The 23,028-nt window shown below is 45.7% G+C and overlaps 2 protein-coding genes across 3 annotated transcripts in view; one reads left to right on the top strand and one right to left on the bottom strand.

The window, feature by feature from the left end:
• Positions 1-6,065: 6,065 nt before the first annotated feature.
• Positions 6,066-23,011, bottom strand: CANT1 (calcium activated nucleotidase 1). Of its 2 annotated transcripts, none has more exons than XM_077251462.1 (4): positions 22,972-23,011; positions 16,398-17,054; positions 10,869-11,072; positions 6,066-6,618 (listed from the first exon to the last, which is right to left on the bottom strand). In XM_077251462.1, the coding sequence occupies exons 1-4, from the start codon at positions 22,994-22,996 to the stop codon at positions 6,248-6,250; spliced, it is 1,257 nt and encodes a 418-aa protein (XP_077107577.1). In that variant the 5' UTR covers positions 22,997-23,011; the 3' UTR covers positions 6,066-6,247. The 2 variants fall into 2 exon arrangements, with proteins under 2 accessions (XP_077107577.1, XP_077107578.1); XM_077251463.1 differs by lacking the exon at positions 22,972-23,011 and adding an exon at positions 22,480-22,672.
• ENGASE (endo-beta-N-acetylglucosaminidase) overlaps positions 22,765-23,028 on the top strand; it is a 105,636-nt gene continuing 105,372 nt past the window's right edge. Inside the window, exon 1 of the mRNA XM_077251461.1 lies at positions 22,765-22,803. The gene's annotated coding sequence lies outside the window, so the exon portion shown is untranslated. The remainder of the gene's footprint in view (positions 22,804-23,028) is intronic.

Below are 23,028 nucleotides of genomic sequence, written 5' to 3'. Positions count from 1 at the left end.
CCTGTCAGGGGTGGGATCCTGACAGAGGCCTAGCGGGACAGAAAGCTACGGAGCTGCGCCTGCCCCATGTGCGGCAGCATCCTAAGAAAGGACACGAAGAGAATTGTATTGTAGAGGGTGAGAAACGAAGTCACAGCACAAGGAGAAAACACCAGGAGGAGATCTGCCCTGAAATAGGCTGCCTCCTTTTGAGGCACGTAGCCGGTGGCCGGGACACCGAGGGAGTAATTGTCTCTACGCTTTACTTCAGAGACCGGCAGGACAGTCAATTCCAAGTTGGCTGCCCGACCTTAATACCTAAGAAGACACATTGGCAACTTGTGGGGGTCGGGGCATCTCTAGGGTCCCTATAAACAAGCCTCAGGCCATCAGTCATACGGGTTTGTCCTATCCACACCATCTGGGGGACAGAGAGGAAGAAATAACATCTAGAACATCTACAAGAGTTGTGAGGACCTTACCGGGAAGCTCAGCAGGGAGGTACTACAACACACAGGCGCTAGTAGGAAGGCTACTGATTTCCACCTGGATAAGGGGACTCTGGATTTGCCTTCAGACCGGCCGGACTCTGCCTACCCTGTGGTCTGTACCCTGGACTGTGGATCCTGAAGCCTCCAGTAAAAGGTAAAGAGACTGCAACCTTGTGTCCTCGTTATTCTCTGTGCCTTACGTAGCTTCCACCGGTTCTCTGTCTCACCATGTTTTAAGCAGGTTGATGTGGTACACCTGATATGGATTTCTTCTCCCTGGCTGGTGGACCTTGTAGTTGATGTCACACAGCTTCTTGACCACCTCATATGGCCCCTGCCACTTGGCCAGAAATGTACTTTTTTCCTCTATGTGTATAAACACACCAACACCCGGTCTCCAGGGCTAAATTGTCTCAGCCTTGCCGACAGATTGTAGACCCTTGCCTGGGCCTCTTGCGCTTGAAGGAGGCTCTCCTTCACGATCAGCATCAACCTCATGATCCTGTCTAGCTTCTGAGCCACATACTCGATGACACTTTGCTGTGGTGTAACCTCTGCTTTCCAGGTCTCCGTCGCAATTACCAGAAGTCCCTGAAGGTGCCATTCGAATAATAACTGGAATGGTGAGAACCCCGTAGAGGTTTGTGAAACTCCCCTACTAGAGAACAGCAGATACAGGAGTAGACAATCCCAGTCTTGGCTATCCTTTTCCACTATCTTCTTTAGCATGGAATTCAAGGTCTTAGTGAATCTCTCCACCAGGCTGTCCATCTGCGGATGGTACACCGATGTCCTCAGCTGTGTAATCTGGAGAGCCTTATACAACTATCTCATTATCCTAGACATGAACGGCGTTCTTTGGTCTGTCAGGATTTCCTTTGTCAGGCATATCTGGGAGAAAATATGAACTAGCTCTCGGCTATGCTCATGGCGGAGGAGTTTCTCAGTGGTACCACCTCCAGGTACCATGTTGCATAGTCCATGACCAAAAGGATACATTGGTGCCCTCTGGTGGACTTAACTATCGGCCCAACAAGGTCGATGGCAATCCGGTCAAATGGAACCTGGGTAACGGCACAGGGGGACTGCGTAAGGGGGAGACACGAGCAGTTAGCTGACAAGTAGAACAGGACCGGTATTAATTAACAACCTTTCGGTGACACCCGGGCCAGTTGAATCTTTGAAGTACCCGTTCTTGGGTTTTTTCTACGCCCAGATGCCTGCCCAAGACATGAGAATGGGCCAGGTCTAGTACCCTATGCTTTTAGGGCCCTGGTACAAACAGCTGCTCTAATACTTCCCCTCTCAGTTTAGTGACACAATATAGCAAATCCTCTTTTACTGTGAAATATGGAAACCCGGTGTCAGCCTCTGGCTCTCGAGCAACCCCATTTATCACAGTAACATTGTCCCATGCCTCTTTTAATGTAAGGTCCTCCATTTGAAAAGTCCCAAAATTCTCCCCAGAAACCTCCAACTCAGGAATCTTGACCTCATGGGTTACAGTATCGTAATCATCGCCAGCAAGGATACCCCGGGGCGATCTCATCCACCTCTGACTGCAATGGGGATTAATCATGGTTGAACTGGCTCTTATCTGAGTAACTTGGCACCCCCACCTTTCGCCATAAGTCCCAGAACAAGCTAAAGTCCTGCCCTATTATTACTGGGTGTAGCAGGTCTTGACCTCATGGAACTCAGTGCCACAGTTCATTTTAATAGTTACTCTGGCAAGTAGTCCTTGACATCCCTGTGAATACAGTGGATGGCCTTGAGTTTTCTGGGGATCAACTGGTAGGGGAGGGTGGCCCTTAGCAGGGTCACCAAACTCCCTGACTCCAAGAGTCTTGACACTAGTACCCCATTTATTATCATGGGACACGCTTGTGGCCCCCCTCATCGGGCTGATAGTCCACACTGCAGACCAGGTAGGTTTAATACAAACAGCGCATCCCTAGTCTTCAGTCCATCTGTCCGGCGGACATAGGACAATGGACGGCTATATGCCCACGATGTGACATCTCCAGCAAATTAAGTCCTTTTGGCACACCCTCACCAACTTTTTGGGACCTTAGACTCCGCCCAGTTGTTTATTGCACCTTCTTTTGAGAATCAAGCTCCTTCTGAGTAACCCAATACAAGGATGCAACACCGCCCAGTTTCCTTAAGGACTTCTCAACCACTTTCTACCTTTCCACTAGGCCAACTAGTTTGTCCGCATCCCAAGAGTCTCACTGGATAACCCAGGTCTGCACCAGCCTAGGAAGGGAGTGGATGAATCTGTCCATAACAACTTGCTCATCTAGGGGCGGACCCTTTGAACTCTTAACAGACATATTCACTCCTGAGGGTGCCAATATCTCATTTTTTAGTTTGGCATACTCCTGAGCATCTTGTTAGGCCAGGTCATATTAAGCCTTTTGGGGGGTTCGCCAGTTAAATAGGGGGACAGGACCTCCGCCCACTGCTCCGGTGGCAGTTTCTTAAGCTCTGCTATCCTTTCACAGTCAAAAATGCCTCAACATCATCCCCTTGGGGCATTTTTTGCATGGCTCGCCTTCCGGACGTATGAGTCATCACCTGGACTTGGGGGAGTGCCAGCCTTCCACGAACAGCCTCTGCAAGGCGTTCCATCTGTGCATAAGTATCTCTTGTTGCTGTTGCTTCTGTTGCACCAACAGTTTGTTTCCTGTTGTGTTAGCTGCTGCTGCTGTTGGGCTTGGACCAGATGTTTGATCAGCTCCTCCATGCTGTTGGACTTTGTGTCCTCACTTACTGCCGCCTTCACCCAAGACATGCAGGTTATCCACAGCCATCACACATGCTTCCTGGGGCTGTGTGTGTGTGCCAGGTCACGTACCTCGCTTGTGACGTCACGGACGGCGCGATCGTGCCTTCTTGTGACGTTGCCGCGAGACATGTGGCAGGGACGCTATCATCACGGCAGCACGCGATACGCCGATTCAAATGCACCGCAGTAATTCTCTTGATTGGTTGATGCTCCGTTTTAGATTGCACATAAACCATCAATGGGCCCTCTCACCCCATCAATCCCTGATGAAGTAACGTGTGAAACGCGCGTTGGGAGTGTGGGTTGGCGGTGCGGTGCCAGTACGTCCAACATGAGCACTGGTTAGTATTATTGACTCTTTATGATCTAAGCATGAATTTATTTGTAATACCTGGAAGGCACTATGCACTTTTTGGGACTGGCTATATCTTTCCTTGTTGATGATCTTATGAATGGATTTTTTATGATCATGTTATTGATGCACTTACCTGTAATATATAAATGATATTGTATATTTTCTGCCACTGGCAATTTCAATTTTGCCTTCAGTGCAGATTCCTGGGAGAATAGGGAAGCATGACTATGATGATTGTTAATAAAATGTACTGCAACTTATATTAATTGATGGTATATTAAATTTGCTTCCTTGGGCTCCTGGCATTCTGCACTGTGGAATTAAAAACTCCTTGTACTTACTGATCTTTGATAGTGATGTGTGTTCTGACCTGCTCCCCTTTGGTTTTAATATATGTTTTTTGTTGTGTTTTGTTACTTCTTTTTAATAGTTTGTCCTTGTGTAGTGTCTAAATTCAATTCAATTTATTAAATATTATCAGTGATTTTTTGGTAATTTATTTTTCAAGTGGTTTTTTTCATTTTCCCTGGGGAAGTTGCCCACACTTCTATCACCAATTGTGGTAGATTAGCTCACTCGACTGTTCACAGAGGTAGACTCAGGAACGCTTCTCCGTCTTCCACTGGTTTAGTTAAAGGGTACGGCATGATCCAATGCACAGTTCAGCAAAATAAACACGGTCTTTCTGGCATAACGGGAAAACAAAACAAAAGATAACATAACACAGTTCATGTGGTCGTAGGGATCCGCCTGCAAGAGTAAACAAGGTTCAACTTCACATAAACACCGCTCTGGAGCTTTTGTCTTCAGGCACACCGAACACTAAGGCTATGTGCACACGTAGGAAATGTGGTGCAGAATTTTCTGCACTAAATCTGCATCTCCTGGCAGAATCCCCAGGTGCATTTTTTGTGCGTTTTTTGTGCAGACTTTATTTCTATAACGGAGGAGTGCAGAAACACGTGCAGAACTGCACAAGAGAAGCGACATGCACTTCTTTGAAATCTGCAGCGTTTCTGCGCAGATTTTTCTGCACCATGTGCACAGCTTTTTTTTTTCACATTGATTTACATTGTACTGTAAATCACAGTGCAGTTCTGCAGTGTTTCTGCTGCAGAAAAATCTGCTGCAGATCTGCACCAATTCTGCACTAAATCTGCATCGTGTGCACATACCCTAAATGATTCAGAAGGCTAACTATTTACCTCCTAAGCCAAACTCTGAGCTGGAGTTATGGTGAACACCTTCCCACCCACACTTCAGCTGTTCACTAAGCCTAGCCCTTAAAGGGAACCTATCACCCCCAAAATCGAAGGTGAGCTAAGCCCACTGGCTTATCTACAGCATTCTGTAATGCTGTAGATAAACCCCCGATGTGTCCTGAAAGATGAGAAAAACAAGTTAGATTATACTCACCCAGGGCGGTCCCGCTGCGGTCCGGTCCGATGGGCGTCGCGGTCCGGGGCCTCCTATCTTCATAGGATGACGTCCTCTTCTTGTCTTTACGTTGCGGCTCCGGCACAGGCGTACTTTGTCTTCCCTGTTGAGGGCAGAGCAAAGTACTGCAGTGCGCAGGCGCTGGGCCTCTCTGACCTTTCCCGGCGCCTGCGCACTGCAGTACTTTGCTCTGCTCTCAACAGGGAAGACAAAGTACGCCTGCGCCGGAGCCGCAGCGTTAAGACAAGAAGAGGATGTCATCGTAAGAAGATGGGAGGCCCCGGACCGCGATGCCCATCGTACCGCGATGCCCATCGTACCGCAGCGGGACCGCTCCTGGGTGAGTATAATCTAACCTCTTTTTCTCATCTTTCAGGATATATCGGGGGCTTATCTACAGCATCACAGAATGCTGTAGATAAGCCTCTGATGTCGGAGGGCTTAGCTAAATTTCCATTTTGGGGGTGACAGGTTCCCTTTAAAAGATTAACAAAATGTCTTACCTCTACTCGCTAGTGCTGGTTTGTAGCTCGGACCGCTCCTGATGGCAATTCTGCTGCTTCATTTGACCTCACATCAACAGAGCAGCTCTACCTCTTCCAGTCTGCTACGTCAATGCGATGAGGTGTCACCACCTGTAGTCAGGCAGCGGGGAGCCAGCTGTCAATCAGCATGAGATTGACAGTGACGCCACTGACAGAGCGGAGTGGAAAAGAACCTGCTCTGTTGACATCACTTCACCTGAAGCCGCAGAATCGCTGGCAAGAGTGGTCAGTGTCCGATCTGAGCCAGTGGAGAGATGCGCCAGGGAGAACAGACAGGTAGTTGGCAACTATCTGGCAGTAAGTTCTTAACCTCATAACAAAAAAAACAAGAAAAGTCCTGGATAACCCCTTTTATAAAAAGGAATATGATATAGGATATAGCTGGAAATTCAAGACAATACTGTGAACAGAACACATCAAGAACACATGCAACTTCATGCACTAATCCAAAGTAACAAAACACTTAGTAAAAATATTTTTTCTTTTATTAAAAAGACAGACACCGTTTGGCATTTCTGAGATACATTCTGCACATTGGATTCTTTGTAATCTCCGGCAATCATGATCTTATAAATAATAATCAGTAATCGCAAAATGACATCTGTAAGATTTTGTTTTCAAGATTTTAATCAGAACGAAAAAAAAAAAATCAGATAAATTCAATTCCTTCATACTTAACGTCACCAATCTTTGTCTCGTGTAATAGGACTCGGCCATCCAAAATAAAAACTGTGATGTATGTGGCAACTTCACCATTGTTTTCTTCAGATTTCAGAGCGACAATGATCTGATCATCTGTGCCCGGGATGAATTTGAATGAGGAGAATCCATGCGTTGGATTCTGTGTTCCCACATGAGATAGTTTTATGCTGGAGAAGTCAGGAGAGGCTCGCAGAAGGATGTTTGTACCACGCTGTTCATCCTCTTTCTCACTGTACCTTTCCCTACTGGCGCGGCGTGGTAGGAAAAACCAGCTATGTAGTGAGTCACTCCATGCTACAGACTCATGGATCAAGTAACCTGTGGATAAAAAAAATGTGTGAAATACAGTGAACAGCAGCAAATATCCAGAGAGAAAGATCAGTAGTGTCGGAAAGACCACCCAAAACATACTGGGCCTCATTTGGATGTTTGGGAGTTTTCAGATATGAAAAAAACCTGTTTATTTTACCAGTGTTTGGTCTATGTTCAGTTTTTACCATTCGTGATTTTTCCATACAGTATGATTAACAGTGCATTGGGTAGTAGAAGCTATGCAGTTTTTTTTAAGGAAACCTGTCATCTGAGAGCTTCATGATGCAGATCTGCCAGTTCTCTAAATGCTAATCTTCATATAACCCCGCTCCCACCACTGATTAACAGCCTTCTGTGTCCACTGCACAGGCAGCAAGTTGTTAATGAGTGGTGGGAGCGAGGTTTAACCGAGCTCATGAATTCGGAGGACTACAAGACAGCAAGTTTATTGATTAATTTTATCACTAGACCTAGATTTTAAGTTTTATCATCAGGAAATAATCAAAACTGCAGCAAGAAGCCCAGTAAATGACACACTGCTGGAATCAGGGTCTATGTCTCTACATTATGCTACTCCAAGAAAAGGTGGGAAAAGAAAACAGTGACTGATTTCCTTTAATCACAAACTGCATATGGATGTCATCTGTATACTGTACATGTTTTTCACAGACCCATAGACTTGAATGTGAGATTTAGTTCTGAAAACAAAAAAAGTGATGAATAGTACCATAGGTTTTGATGGGTACGTGTATTAATCTTGAATATCATGTTTGTGATTCATGGATTTCTGAATGAGACCTTAGGTTTTTATATAGGCACACAGTTATTTTGAAGTGGTCAAAAACAGTTTTCTAGTGGAAATTGCTTTAGGAAACGCCTTTTCTTTGGGAAAATCATGGAGGAGCTTTTTTTTTTTTTTTCATAAAGTGTTGTTTGCAGCCTTTTGATTGGACAGTGCCTAGTCTGGATAGGTTTCCTTCAAGATCCGCTGCAAAGACGTGACATGCACTTTCTTTTTTTCCACCAGGTATTTTTACAAAAGTTCAAATCACAGACCCACACTTGGTACAGAACGCAATGTCTGATGTGTGAATCTGGCCTTAGGGTAGTGAACGTAGTGTTTTTCAGGCAGACTCTACCTGGAACACACCTGAAAAAGTAAAAAAAAATAAAAATAACAAAAAATGAAAAAAATAAAAATGAACATACAGTGCCTACAAGTAGTATTCAACCCCCTGCAGATTTAGCAGGTTTACACATTTGGAATTAACTTGGCATTGTGACATTTGGACTGTAGATCAGCCTGGAAGTGTGAAATGCACTGCAGCAAAAAAGAATTATTTCTTTGTTTATTTTTTTTTTAAATTGGGAAAAGTTTTTTCAGAGGGTCATTTATTATTCAACCCCTCAACCCACCAAAATTCTGTTTGGTTCCCCTAAAGTATTAAGAAGTAGTTCAGGCACAAAGAACAATGAGCTTCACATGTTTGGATTAATTATCTCTTTTTCCAGCCTTTTCTGACTATTTAAGACCCTCCCCAAACTTGTGAACAGCACTCAAACATGGTCAACATGGGAAAGACAAAGGAGCATTCCAAGGCCATCAGAGACAAGATCGCGGAGGGTCACAAGGCTGGCAAGGGGTACAAAACCCTTTCCAAGGAGTTGGGCCTACCTGTCTCCACTGTTGGGAGCATCATCCGGAAGTGGAAGGCTTATGGAACTACTGTTAGCCTTCCATAGCCTGGACAGCCTTTGAAAGTTTCCTCCCGTGCCAAGGCCAGGCTTGTCCGAAGAATCAAGGCTAACCCAAGGACAACAAGGAAGGAGCTCCGGGAAGATCTCATGGCAGTGGGGACATTGGTTTCTGTCAATACCATAAGTAACGTACTCCACCGCAATGGTCTCCGTTCCAGATGAGCCCGTAAGGTACCTTTACTTTCAAAGCGTCATGTCAAGGCTCGTCTACAGTTTGCTCATGATCACTTGGAGGACTCTGAGACTGACTGGTTCAAGGTTCTCTGGTCTGATGAGACCAAGATCGAGATCTTTGGTGCCAACCACACACGTGACGTTTGGAGACTGGATGGCACTGCATACGACCCCAAGAATACCATCCCTACAGTCAAGCATGGTGGTGGCAGCATCATGCTGTGGGGCTGTTTCTCAGCCAAGGGGCCTGGCCATCTGGTCCGCATCCATGGGAAGATGGATAGCACGGCCTACCTGGAGATTTTGGCCAAGAACCTCCGCTCCTCCATCAAGGATCTTAAGATGGGTCGTCATTTCATCTTCCAACAAGACAACGACCCAAAGCACACAGCCAAGAAAACCAAGGCCTGGTTCAAGAGGCAAAAAATCAAGGTGTTGCAGTGGCCTAGTCAGTCTCCTGACCTTAACCCAATTAAAAACTTGTGGAAGGAGCTCAAGATTAAAGTCCACGAGACACCCAAAGAACCTAGATAACTTGGAGAAGATCTGCATGGAGGAGTGGGCCAAGATAACTCCAGAGACCTGTGCCAGCCTGATCAGGTCTTATAAAAGACGATTATTAGCTGTAATTGCAAACAAAGGTTATTCCACAAAATATTAAACCTAGGGGTTGAATAATAATTGACCCACACTTTTATGTTTAAAATTTATAAAAATTTAACTGAGCAACAAAACTTTTTGGTTTGTAAGATTTATGCATCTGTTAATAAATCCTGCTCTTGTTTGAAGGCTCTAACTTATTTGCATCTTATTAAACCTGCTAAATCTGCAGGGGGTTGAATACTACTTTTAGGCACTGTATGCACTGCAATGTAAAAATGAGTTGCTGTTCATATGTTCAGTCTTTTGTTACTTCTTATAACCACTTCAGACTTCGAAAGCCACGAAGCACTCACATATATATGTATATATTAGTGTAAAATATAAAAACAAGATGGCGGCAAAGCCACTGCTACAGAAGTTCGAAAGGATACTTTAGGAAAACGCCAGTGGTGTATTACCTGAAATTGTGCAAGTATGCCAGCATCTACAATAAACAGTGTGTGCACATACCGTCAGGGTACGTGCACATTCTTTTTTATTGAGTCTTTGGAGCAGAGACTCCAAGATTTTTGAGAATTTCTGGTCTAACAAACTCATCATAAAGACACACATTGGTCTTGATGAGGAGATGGTCTGGAGTCAGCTCATGATTCATGAAGAGGCATATACAATGAGCGGCGTGCGTCACGCCACAACTGCCTACTCCAGTCCCTGTGTGCGCCTCCTTACACCCCATTCCTGCACCACTTTGTCTGACAATGCCAAAAGTAGCATCATTTTATTGAAGCCTCCAGTTGTGCCAACATTATGCATCTTTTTACACCAGAATACTGGCATAAAAGCGCTGATGATCTGGCCCTCAGTATACACATACCCTTAGGACGATTTTGACAAAAAAAAAATGTTGGGCAACATGAATTATTAAATTTAGTTGTTCCTATGGTATCCTATGTTTGCCACAAGTCTGTTTTTAATATTTCATCAGTAAATTGTGATTATTATGACGTGTTAATGTTTAGGGCCAACAGTTCAGCCGTTAAGTCGTACAACATAGAAGGAAAGGCCTGTACGTGGATAATGTGTGGTGTATACATATCACCTATCCTTTGTTGCATGGACACAATCCTATGTTCACTATGGCAATGCGTTGGCTGTGTTGATGTAACGCACACCACTACCAGACACGTTGGCAGGAGTAAGGATTATATGGGTTATCCGGTCTTGTGGTGAAGGTCTGCAGTCACTGTATGTAACAGCACACCTCGGAATCCTTACAGCATGTGTACCGCATCCTTTTAGGATTTTCAGGTGAACCTCTAGCCAAGTTCCGATTAGACCTTGCGCAATTCACTTATATTGAGGTAGGTGGAGCACATCTATTCGACACGTGTCAGCCCAGTCTCGGCAGCGACACCCGAGATTCCTGACATTGTGCTATAGTCCCAGAGAGTGACTGTAGACTTTCATTAGAAGACCAGACAACTCCATTAAGCTTCACTAGTCTGGTGAATGAATATAGGTTTTCTGGATAGCCAGAGTACACAACCAACTAAATACATAGTATCAAATTTGGTAGAGGAGGGATGAAAGTGTTAAAAAAAACAAAAAAACTGCACACCAAGAAATTTGCATTTGTTGCCTACTGTTTTGAGACAATATAGTGAAACCCTATTATGAACCTAGAATATCAGAGTCAGCCATGTCTGTATACACTCCTTTACCTGGGGGCTTTATTCCAGCAGCCTCCCGTAACAACTTGTAGTTGGGAACCCAGTTTTGGTGGCGAACGTCACCATGGGGTCCTATTACTTTTATCCATTCAGGGTTTTCATTCAGCACCTTGCCAGTAGTGGTCGTCCATTCCTTTCCCAAACCCCCGACATACAAGAGTTCATCCTTTACCGCAAGCCATTCAGCTTTAAAACCTTCAATGTTAAAAAGACAAAATATAAGGGTTTGTATGTACAATACAAAAAACAACAAAAAACACATTAAGGGTATGTGCACACGTTGCAGATTCCATTGCGGATTTTTCTGCGCGAATTCTGAAGAATCCGCAGGTAAAAGGCCCTGCGTTTTACCTGCGGATTCCTCCTGCGGATTCCTATTGAGGAGCAGGTGTAAAATGCTGCAGAATCCGCACAAAGAATTGACATGCTGCGGAAAATAAACCGCTGCGTTTCTGCGCGGAATTTTCCACAGCATGTGCACTGCGGATTTGGTTTTCCATAGGTTTACATGGTATTGTACAACGCATGGAAAACTGCTGTAGATCCACAGGGCCAAATCCGCAACGTGTGCACATACCCTTATGCTATGGGTACCGTCACACAGTGCAATTTTGATCGCTACGACGGTACGATTCGTGACGTTCTAGCGATATTGTTACGATATCGCAGTGTCTGACACGCAGCAGCGATCAGGGATCCTGCTGAGAATCGTACGTCGTAGCAGATCGTTTGGAACTTTCTTTCGTCGCTTGATCACCCGCTGACATCGCTGGATCGTTGTGTGTGACAGCGATCCAGCGATGCGTTCGCTGGTAACCAGGGTAAACATCGGGTAACTAAGCGCAGGGCCGCGCTTAGTAACCCGATGTTTACCGTGGTTACCAGCGTAAAAGTAAAAAAAAACAAACCGTACATGCTCACCATCTGATGTCCGTCCGGTCCCTTGCTGTCCGCTTCCTGCTCTGACAGATCCGGCCGGAAAGTGAGAGCAGATCACAGCGGTGACGTCACCGCTGCACTCTGCTCTCACTGTACGGCCAGATCTGTCAGAGCAGGAAGCGGACGGCAAGGGACCGGACGGACATCAGATGGTGAGCATGTACGGTTTGTTTTTTTTACTTTTACGCTGGTAACCACGGTAAACATCGGGTTACTAAGCGCGGCCCTGCGCTTAGTTACCCGATGTTTACCCTGGTTACCCGGGGACTTCAGCATCGCTCCAGCGCCGTGATTGCAACGTGTGACCGCAGTCTACGACGCTGGAGCGATAATCATACGATCGCAGCGACGTCACGGATCGTGCCGTCGTAGCGATCAAAATTGCACTGTGTGACGGTACCCTATAGCTATATTTGGACTTGATCAGCATATAGGTTAAGTATATACTAAGTAAAACACCAAACAAAATAGTGACACCCCATAGTACTATACAGGATTCTACTTAGTAGGCTGCTTAAATGTAGGACCCACCAGCAAAGGGCACACTAGGTGATGTAGTGCAGCGGTGTCCACACTGTGCAGTGATGAGGCAGTGACCCAGGAAAAGTTCAAAACAAAATCTCTTTTAATGATCAACATACTCACAAACAAAACAAATGGTATCCTCCAGATCGCAGCTGGGAAACAAGATAGTCCATATATGAGACTGGTTGCTGCGGGCGACTGCACCTCTGTATCACACTGCAGAGTGCCAGGAGTTTGCTCTGCTTAGCTCTGTGTTACCTCACACAGACTGAGCTTTTGCAGAGCCGTCTGCTCTGTAAGTTGCAAACTCCAAACTGACACACCCAACCCTTTGCTGCAGAGTTTTTGCAAGGAACCAGTGGCCATGGGCCACTTGCAAGACCTGGCCGGGAGGAAACGGACCGCCCCACTACCATCCTGTAGTCCATTTTAAAAATAAAAGCCTGTGCAGGGTTTTCTTAAATCTGCCTTGGACAAATAGCTTGCCCAAGACCAACACTTAGGCCGGGATCACACACACGCGAGATACAGCCGAGTCTCGCGGGTGAAAACCCAGCTCTGGTGCCGGCACTCCGGAGCGGAGTGTGCAGCCGCACAGCAACACATGGAGCTGCACGCTCCGCTTTGGAGTGCAGGCTCCAGAGCTGGGTTTTCACCTGCGAGACTCGGCCGTATTTTGCGTATGTGTGATCCCGGCCTTACTTTTATTCTGCATTGCAATTACAGCTATGCCTGTGACTGCAATGCACTCCCGTAGCCTCAATACGCTTATGTGCGCATTCTGGGGGACACATAGCGACCCATGCATATATGCACTGTCTCACAGTGAGTACATGGGCACACTGGGTGAGTACATGGACACAGCGGAGAGAGGCCTTTATGTCGCCGCATTCTGTGGAGACACCTTATGAGACAACCTGTGGATAGAGTTCGCAGGGAAGTGGATTTAGCAAAAATACTGATCAAACTACCCAGGGTATGTGCACACATTAAGTATTTGCACACAATTTTCAGCAGCAAAAACCAGAGAGATGGAAGAAAAATGCTGCATAAAATATGATTTTTTTAATGCGACTTTTCCCTATTCAATTGAATGAAAACACTGAAAAATACAAAGACATTAACATGCTGCAGATCTGAAAAGGGAAAAAAAAAAAAAAAAAAAAAAAAAAAAAAAAAAAAAAAAAAAAAATCGCTTTGATGGGTCACATCCGCGAGGAAAAAATTAGCAGCATGTGCATGAGATTTGAGAAATCTTATTCACTTTGCAGCTGCTGCAAAGTGCAGCATTTTTTTTCAGCGGAAAAACCACACAAACAAAATACTGCAAAAGTGCAGCGTGAACAAGCCCTTAAGAACAAGACTGTTGGGCAATGGTGATACTTTATATGAATTAAGGCATTTAGAGGACTGCCCAGACAATATATTAGGTCTAAATGGAATATGAAAATTAACAAAATAATGAGATATCAAAAAGTTGAAATTGAATTATAAGTTGTGTAACTCTTCAGTATAAACCAATTAAAGTGGTTGTCCAGTAGTGATGGCCAATCCTTAAAATAGGTCATCGCTACCAGGTCAGTAAGGTCTGACACTTTGCACTCCCACTGATCAGCTGTTCCCAGTACTGGCAGATGTGATCAGTTGCGGAGATTCATAGCTTCGTACACTATATACGGACTGTGGCCGGGTACGGCACATCCGACCTTACATATCCTGAATAAGGATGGCTCTATAGCTGATATAATCTGATATTGATGACCTATTCCTAATAAGAGGCATTTATGACCACCAGGCCGTGCAGGGGACTGTTGTCAGCGCCATTTAAGTAAGGTGCAAAGGGCAACACTCTATACTAATCAAGGTGACTCTGCACCATAGCAGTGCTGCAGCCCCTTAATTATCAAAATCAGTGTGGGTTCCGAGAAGCCAGACCCGCTTCAATTATAGAGTTATGACAGGACATAGCAATATGTCATTAATTTAAATTGCTGAGGTCTGGTTAGGACAGAAGCGGTCAATAGGACAACACAAGGGAACTGTGAGAGTGATGGTAGTGCTCATATGGGGTGATGCTTCCAGGTAGCAATTCACTTTAGTGGAGAAATCACGGTACCTTGGCTATGCCTTGAAAAAGGTGACAATATGGCTCCGAAACACGTCGGTTAATAAAAACCTCTATTCTTAATTTCCGCAAGCGCAGCCCAGGTTCCGTGATCTCTCCACAACAGTCAATTAATTTGAATTGGGAATATCACTTTAAGCTTGACTTACATGAAAACTGAGACCACCTATAAAAACAGTAAATGTAAAATTAACCTGTTAGTACAAGTGTTACACAAAAGCTTCAAAAAGTATAAGGCTATGTTCACACGCTGTGGATTACGCTGCGGATTTTGCTGCGGATCCGCAGCTGCGGGTCCGCAGCAGTTTCCCATGCGTTTACAGTGCAATGTAAACCTATGGGAAACGCAATCCGCAGTGCCCCTGCTGCGGAAAAAAACGCGTGGAAACGCAGCTGTTTACATTCCGCAGCATGTCAATTCTTTGTGCGGAATCCACAGCGGTTTTACACCTGCTCCATAATAGAAAACCGCAGGTGTAAAACCGCAGTGGAATCCGCACAAAAAACACGGTAAAATTCCGCAGGAAATCCGCAGGTAAAACACAGTGCCTTTTACCTGCGGTTTTCACAAATCCGCTGCGGAAAAATCCACAGGCAAATCTGCAACGTGTGCACATACCCTTAGATGCATTCATTATTTGATGGCATTTACGCATACATCACATACTTGGCAAATAATGTAGCCAGCCCTAAAGGCCCCGTCTCACATAGCGAGATCGCTAGCGAGATCGCTGCTGAGTCACTAGTTTTGTGACGCAACAGCGACCTCAGTAGCGATCTCGCTATGTGTGACACGTACCAGCGATCAGGCCCCTGCTGTGAGATCGCTGGTCGTGTCGGAATGGCCTGGACCTTTTTTTGGTCGTTGAGGTTCCGCTGACATCGCTGAATCGGTGTGTGTGACACCGATCCAGCGATGTCTTCACTGGTAACCAGGGTAAACATCGGGTTACTAAGCGCAGGGCCGCGCTTAGTAACCCGATGTTTACCCTGGTTACCAAAAAAAACAAACAGTACATACTCGCCTTTCGGTGTCCGTCAGGTCCCTTGCCGTCTGCTTCCTGCTCTGAGTGCCGCCGTACAGTGAGAAGTGAGAGCACAGCAGTGACGTCACCGCTGCGCTCTGCTCTCAGTGTACGGCGGCTCAGTCAGAGCAGGAAGCAGACGGCAAGGGACCTGACGGACACCGAAAGGCGAGTATGTACTGTTTGTTTTTTTTGGTAACCAGGGTAAACATCGGGTTACTAAGCGCGGCCCTGCGCTTAGTAACCCGATGTTTACCCTGGTTACCCGGGTGCTGCAGGGGGACTTCAGCATCGTTGAAGACAGTTTCAACGATGCCGAAGTCGTTCCCCTGATCGTTGGTCGCTGGAGAGAGCTGTCTGTGTGACAGCTCCCCAGCGACCACACAACGACTTACCAACGATCACGGCCAGGTCGTATCGCTGGTCGTGATCGTTGGTAAATCGCTATGTGAGACGGGGCCTTAAGTGTATGGAGCCGGTCAGAACAAGTGTCATGTGTACTGCTGTGATGCTATACGAGGAAATAAGGGTGCTGACATGTAATAGATGGGAAGCTTAAGGCTAAGTTCACACTGGGCGTTTTTGCTGCTTTTTTTCTGCAATAAAACCTGATTTTTTTGCAGGAAAGGAGCTGCGGCAAAAACACAGGTTTTGGTGTGTTTTTTCATTCACTTTAATGGGTGAAAAACAAGAAAAAACGCTGAAAGAAGTGACATGCTAAGCACAAAGTACTGATGACAAAAAAACACCAAAAACAATGTGTGTGCACGAGATTTCTAAAATCTCATAGGCTTTGCTGGTACTGTAAAACGTAGCTGAAAAAAAAAAAAAACGCAACAAAAACGTCAAGTGTGAATTTAACCTAAAGCATTCATATGGCAGAGGTCTTCTCTAACCATCCCTCACCTTTATCCACGGTGCCATCTCCGTCTGTCAGTATGACCCACGGTACAGCTTTGTTGCCATCCAACCTGTAAATGACCCCCGTACGATCATCCACCGAATACAGCTTTCCATTAAACACTATTAGCTCGGACAGTTCCATTCCTCTCCCTTTTTCTGCCAGGTGCGTTTGCAGGACAATATTTTCCTTCTCCCATTCTACCGTAACTTGGTCACCACTATTGAACAGTGTTAGGTGACCTTTCTTAAGATAGCTGAACCAAGTATGGTCTTTGGAGCTGCGAGAGTCAGTGTCTAAGTCTGCAATAACTGCGATTTGGTAGCGGAGTCCATCAGGGGTCTTCAGGGGTGGAGAAAGTGGGTACGTGTCATTATAGAGTTCCCCAGCTAAAGGCTGAATGATCTTCCAATTGTGAGCATTCGGTAATGCAGTCTTTGGGCTTGAAGATGGATGAAAGTAGAGCAGCAGCAGCAACAACGCTAAGCCCAATAAGGACACTACAATGGCACGCCAGCGTGGCCTGAAACGGGGGTCTGCAGTCTTTGTCATGGAGGCCAGAACAGGAAGCCCACCCACACTGATCCGCAGGGGGCTCATAGACTCTTTACATTCCAGTAGTGTGTAGGGATTCATAAGGCATCTGTGTTGCAAGTCAGGACCTTAGTAGCAAAGAATCCAAGATTAATGACAAGAAAATTACAAGTTATAACAAACAATACGACCTTCTCAACACACGTAAATGGGTTGTCATTATGTTTACAAGCTGCTCAGATTGATTTAATAATAATACTTATCTCATGGGCCCCATTCGGTGGCAACAACTAAACAGTATGATGGTGTCCCGGCTCTGTCCCAAAGCTGTAGTTTCCCGACGTCTGCTACATGCCAAGTATGCATCAGGCCTCGCTCATATATCCGTGTTTAAACATGTATGTGAAAAAATAATACCGGGATCAACAGTGTTTTGGATCAATGTGTCAGCAGCTTACGGTCCATGTGTTTGTTTTTGTAACCTGTATTTTTCATGGATGGATAAATACATTACAGAGTTTCTCCTATATTTTCATTGTTAAAGGGGCTATCCAAGACTATTTATTTATTTATTTTTACCATGGGCCTAAGAACTAACAGGCAGGAACAGAAGTTACTAGTTACCTGCCTGTTGTGCCCAGCGCTGATATCTCTTCCGATACAGAGCGGTTACAGAACGCTCCTGCTGGCGATTTTGCAGCTTCTCTTCCGCTCTGTTGACAGGGTGTGACTGCCAACATCATGGGGACTGACAGCCAAATCCCTGCTGCCTAATGCAGAGAGCTGGCTGTCAATGAGCATGATGTCCGCAGTTATGCTCTGTCGACAGAGAAGTCTAGAAGAAGAGCTGCTCTGTTGACGTGGAGCCAGCAATGGATAGAACAGGCAGGTAGTAGCCTGTTGGTTTTTATGCTCATAATATAAAGTCAAAAAAGTCCTGATCAACCGCTTTAAACACGACAGCACATGGATGCCATCAATGCGCTGTACATGTTTTTCATACTAATAAACTTGTATGGGCCCCTTTCATTCGTGACACCGGAGAAAAAAAAAGGACATCCACATGAGTTTTGCACGGACACACGATCCGTGAAAAAACAAGGACACATACAGTATACACCAAAAGTTTGGACACACCTTCTCATTTAAAGATTTTTCTGTATTTTCATGACTATGACAATTGTACATTCACACTGAAGGCATCAAAACTATGAATTAACACATGTGGAATTATATACTTAACAAAAAAGTGTGAAACAACTGAAATTATGTCTTATATTCTAGGTTCTTCAAAGTATCCACCTTTTGCTTTGATGACTGCTTTGCACACTCTTGGCATTCTCTTGATGAGCTTCAAAAGGTAGTCACCGGGAATGGTTTTCACTTCAGAGGTGTGCCCTGTCAGGTTTAATAAGTGGGATTTCTTGTCTTATAAATGGGGTTGGGACCATCAGTTGTGTTGTACAGAAGTCTGGTGGATACACAGCTGATAGTCCTACTGAATAGACCGTTAGAATTTGTATTATGGCAAGAAAAAAGCAGCTAAGTAAAGAAAAACGAGTGCCCATCATTACTTTAAGAAATAAAGGTCAGTGAGTCCGAAAAATTGGGAAAACTTTGAAAGTGCCCCTAAGTGCAGTGGCAAAAACCATCAAGCGCTACAAAGAAACTGGCTCACATGAGGACCGCCCCAGGAAAGGAAGACCAAGAGTCACCTCTGCTTCTGAGGAGAAGTTTATCCGAGTCACCAGCCTCAGGAATCGCAGGTTAACAGCAGCTTAGATTAGAGACCGGGTCAATGCCACACAGAGTTCTAGCAACAGACACATCTCTACAACAACTGTTAAGAGGAGACTTTGTACAGCAGGCCTTCATGGTAAAATAGCTGCTAGGAAACCACTGCTAAGGACAGGCAACAAGCAGAAGAGACTTGTTTGGGCTAAAGAACACATGGAATGGACAGACATTAGACTAGTGGAAATCTGTGCTTTGGTCTCATGAGTCCAAATTTGAGATCTTTGGTTCCAACCACCGTGTTTTTGTGCAACGAAGAAAAGGTGAACGGATGGACTCTACATGCCTGGTTCCCACCGTGAAGCATGGAGGAGGAGGTGTGATGGTGTGGGGGTGCTTTGCTGGTGATACTGTTGGGGATATATTCAAAATTGAAGGCATACTGAACCAGCATGTCTACCACAGCATCTTGCAGCGGCATGGTATTCCATCCGGTTTGCGTTTAGTTGGACCATCATTTATTTTTCAACAGGACAATGACCCCAAACACCTCCAGGCTGTGTAAGGGCTATTTGACCAAGAAGGAGAGTGATGGGGTGCTACGCCAGATGACCGGGCCTCCACAGTCACCAGACCTGAACTCAATCGAGATGGTTTGGGGTGAGCTGGACCGCAGAGTGAAGGCAAAAGGGCCAACAAGTGCTAAACATCTTTGGGAACTCCTTCAAGATTGTTGGAAGACCATTCCCGGTGACTATGTCTTGAAGCTCATAAAGAGAAAGCCAAGTGTGCAAAGCAGTCATCAAAGCAAATGGTGGCTACTTTGAAGAACCTAGAATATAAGACATATTTTGTTTAGTATATAATTCCACATGTGTCAATTCATAGTTTTGATGCCTTCAGTGTGAATGTAAAATTTTCATAGTCATGAAAATACAGAAAAATCTTTAAATGAGGTGAGTCCAAACTTTTGGTCTGTACGGTAAGTAGCACTATAGACTATAATGGGTACGTGTTCTATACATTACAAAACATGTCTGATTGAGGCCTTAGAGGCTATATAGGAACAGTCCCATCCCCCCATTTACATGGGACTAATCAACTGCATATCAAGTCCATTATTGTTAGGCATGGATCAATGCAAGCTGTATGATCAACAATCATTAATAAGATCATTTCGTGGCCATACAGGCTGCATATTGTTGCCAGGTGTGCTGGTGATAATTTTATAGGATGCATAAAAGATGGGATTGGCAAGTTATTGTCCGTGTATAGAGACCCTCATGTGCAGGGTTAAATAATTAGATGTTAAAACACTATGCTTTCTATTGGGGTGCTCAGTTACATACCACCAAGGTCTGGTTAGTCTGCTATTACAACATCTCCGGAGAATGTCATCTCATGAAACGTGCGTTGGAGTGGTGGGAGAACCGTTATCACACCCTGTTCAGATCATGCAAGTCTTTACCCTTATTCTGTCTTTTGTATTGGCATGCACGCTTTTTTTGAAGCACCATATACTTGATGCACTTTAACAAACATGGTCTAATCTTAGCATTTATATCTATACAGGTTTGCCTGTAGCTCTACTGTGGTCTAATATTAAGCAGGCTCTTCTCCTGCACTTTCTATTTGGCATTTTCTCTGCATTTTTAATATTGTTTTTATATATACACTTAATAAAATATAATTTTTATGGCACGTATTCTCTTTGCCTTTTGTTCGATATTCCATATTACAACACCTTGTATGATATCACTAGGTGTAGTCTAAAAACTTGTTTATCAAGTAAACACGGATCTCCATACCACACATTTCAGGGAGTGTCACCCTTTCATGTCATTGTGTCAGAGGCACCAGCCCAGTCTGTTACCTGATAACTTGCGGAGATAAAGCACTTGTGAATAGCTAATCCCATTTGTCTTTCCCAATCACCTAAGAAATCTACAGAACTTTAGTGGAGTTCAGACCAAACAATGACATGTGTATTTACCATTATTAGTAAAAAGAAGGACATCTTGGCCAGGATGTAAATTTCTTGATGTAATCACTGAGCTCTTTATGCTTTGATATGTTCCCCCTCCCTGGCTGTATAATCTTGGGAACAGTCAGGGGTTAATCTAATCAAAAAGGCCAACCTAGTTGGCGATGGTATCTGATAGTAAACAGTAATGCCTGGCACAACCTGGCAGTGTTCATTGGCAGAGCTATACAACTTTTGAGGAATACAGCGCTCTCACTTTTCAGATCTGCAAAACAGAAAAATGGTTTTCCAGCCCCTCAAATTTTAATTAGGTTTAATTCTGTAACCAAAAGCTTTGAAGAGTAAAAATCACTGAGTAATACAAACCTTGCTGATTTCCTGCTGTTCCTACAGCGCTGTGTCTCGGTCTCTGTTTCATAAACATATGAGGGCTGCCGTGGTGACCTGTGCGAGGGCTGCAGTGGTGACCCCAGAGGTGCACACCTGTGCGAGGGCTGCAGTGGTGACCCCAGAGGTGCACACCTGTGCGAGGGCTGCAGTGGTGACCCCAGAGGTGCACACCTGTGCGAGGGCTGCAGTGGTGACCCCAGAGGTGCACACCTGTGCGAGGGCTGCAGTGGTGACCCCAGAGGTGCACACCTGTGCGAGGGCTGCAGTGGTGACCCCAGAGGTGCACACCTGTGCGAGGGCTGCAGTGGTGACCCCAGAGGTGCACACCTGTGCGAGGGCTGCAGTGGTGACCCCAGAGGTGCACACCTGTGCGTGGGCTGCAGTGGTGACCCCAGAGGTGCACACCTGTGCGAGGGCTGCAGTGGTGACCCCAGAGGTGCACACCTGTGCGAGGGCTGCAGTGGTGACCCCAGAGGTGCACACCTGTGCGAGGGCTGCAGTGGTGACCCCAGAGGTGCACACCTGTGCGAGGGCTGCAGTGGTGACCCCAGAGGTGCACACCTGTGAGGGCTGCAGTGGTGACCCCAGAGGTGCACACCTGTGCGAGGGCTGTAGTGGTGACCCCAGGAGGTGTACATGGCAGCGGTCATTTGTTTGCATCAGGATATCACTGCTGGCGGATAAAATACAGAGATCGCTGGGCAACTTAAAAAAAGCTATTGTGCTTGTTTCATGCATTCATTCAGTTCCCCATGGAAGACTTTAGGAATAAAATGCAACAAAAACATTAAGCAGCGCACTGTGGACACGTGTTTTCATGAAATCACCACCACTTAGACTGCAAGGCCTCACTCAGATGTCAGGGACTTCTCTGGTACGTAAAGAACTGACCACTTTTCATGATTGTGTAGGGTCAGATTTTCAGAGAAGATTGATTAGTGGGCCAGGTTTTACAATCAGGCTTTTTCTTGTGTGTATAAAACGGCTGGAGGTTTCCAAGCTTCTCCTATCAAGCAGTCTGTGAAAATGCGTCCGTCTGATGGCATCCGAGTGCTGTCCTATTTTTTCACAGACCCTAGACTTGCATTGGCGAGTTTGACCTATGACTCAGATTGAAATCAGACTTGTCTGCAAGAATAAGCCAGGGGGCTGCAGAGACCCTTTATGGAGACCTGGGGGTCTCCGAGGATGCAAAGTACCTGACATACCACCCTGTTACAGCTGTGCCCGCATTCCTACTGCCTGGAGACACCAGCAATCAGACACTAAGGGGTAAGAATGGAGATGACATGGCCCCAACACGACACAGAACAGGTCACCAGCTTCCTGCTCACAACTACGAGGGCACGGCTCTGTCACTGACATGTATGGAGCATCACTGCCTGCACCGTGCACACACTGTACTACAGGGGTCTGCTGGAAGGGGCGGGGGACTGACAACTCACCGATGTCCTGGTCCTGGGCTGCTGCTAAAACCAACAGTGCGCTACTCACTGCTCCATGGTCAGAGCCAGCAGAGGCACTGCACTTCCGCCTTCCTGCAGCAAACTACAGTGCCCGGCATGCCACGCGAGCAGGCTTCTGTATACCCAGCGTGCCTCAGGGCTCACTGCTGGGCAGCTGATCTCTGATCTGTGTGCCTGCTTGCGGGAAGTCGGAACTTAGAAAGCGCCGCCTGCCTCTTGCCATGTCTCCCCCTAATGGCCCAGTACGGGTACTACATCTGTCTGCACATGGCGGATTCCTCTCTGAACGACATGTAGCCTATAGTATGTATTTTTTATAATGACACTGATGCGGGTGCGACATCATTGAGGCGTCACACGGGCTCCTTTAGGAATCGCACATTATACAGTGAAGGCGAGGCGGTATGACGAGACCAGGCGTCCCTCAAGCCTCAGTGACAGCAAGCTGAGGAGGCGGAAGTGAGGAGAGACCTGCAGAAGTGGCTGCGGAGAGCATGACAGCCGGGAGTAACGGGGGCGAAGCGAGCA

This window comes from Ranitomeya variabilis, chromosome 4 (assembly GCF_051348905.1).
Source record: "Ranitomeya variabilis isolate aRanVar5 chromosome 4, aRanVar5.hap1, whole genome shotgun sequence".
Classification (NCBI taxonomy): Eukaryota; Metazoa; Chordata; class Amphibia; order Anura; family Dendrobatidae; genus Ranitomeya; species Ranitomeya variabilis.
This window is presented reverse-complemented; position numbering and strand designations above follow the sequence as displayed.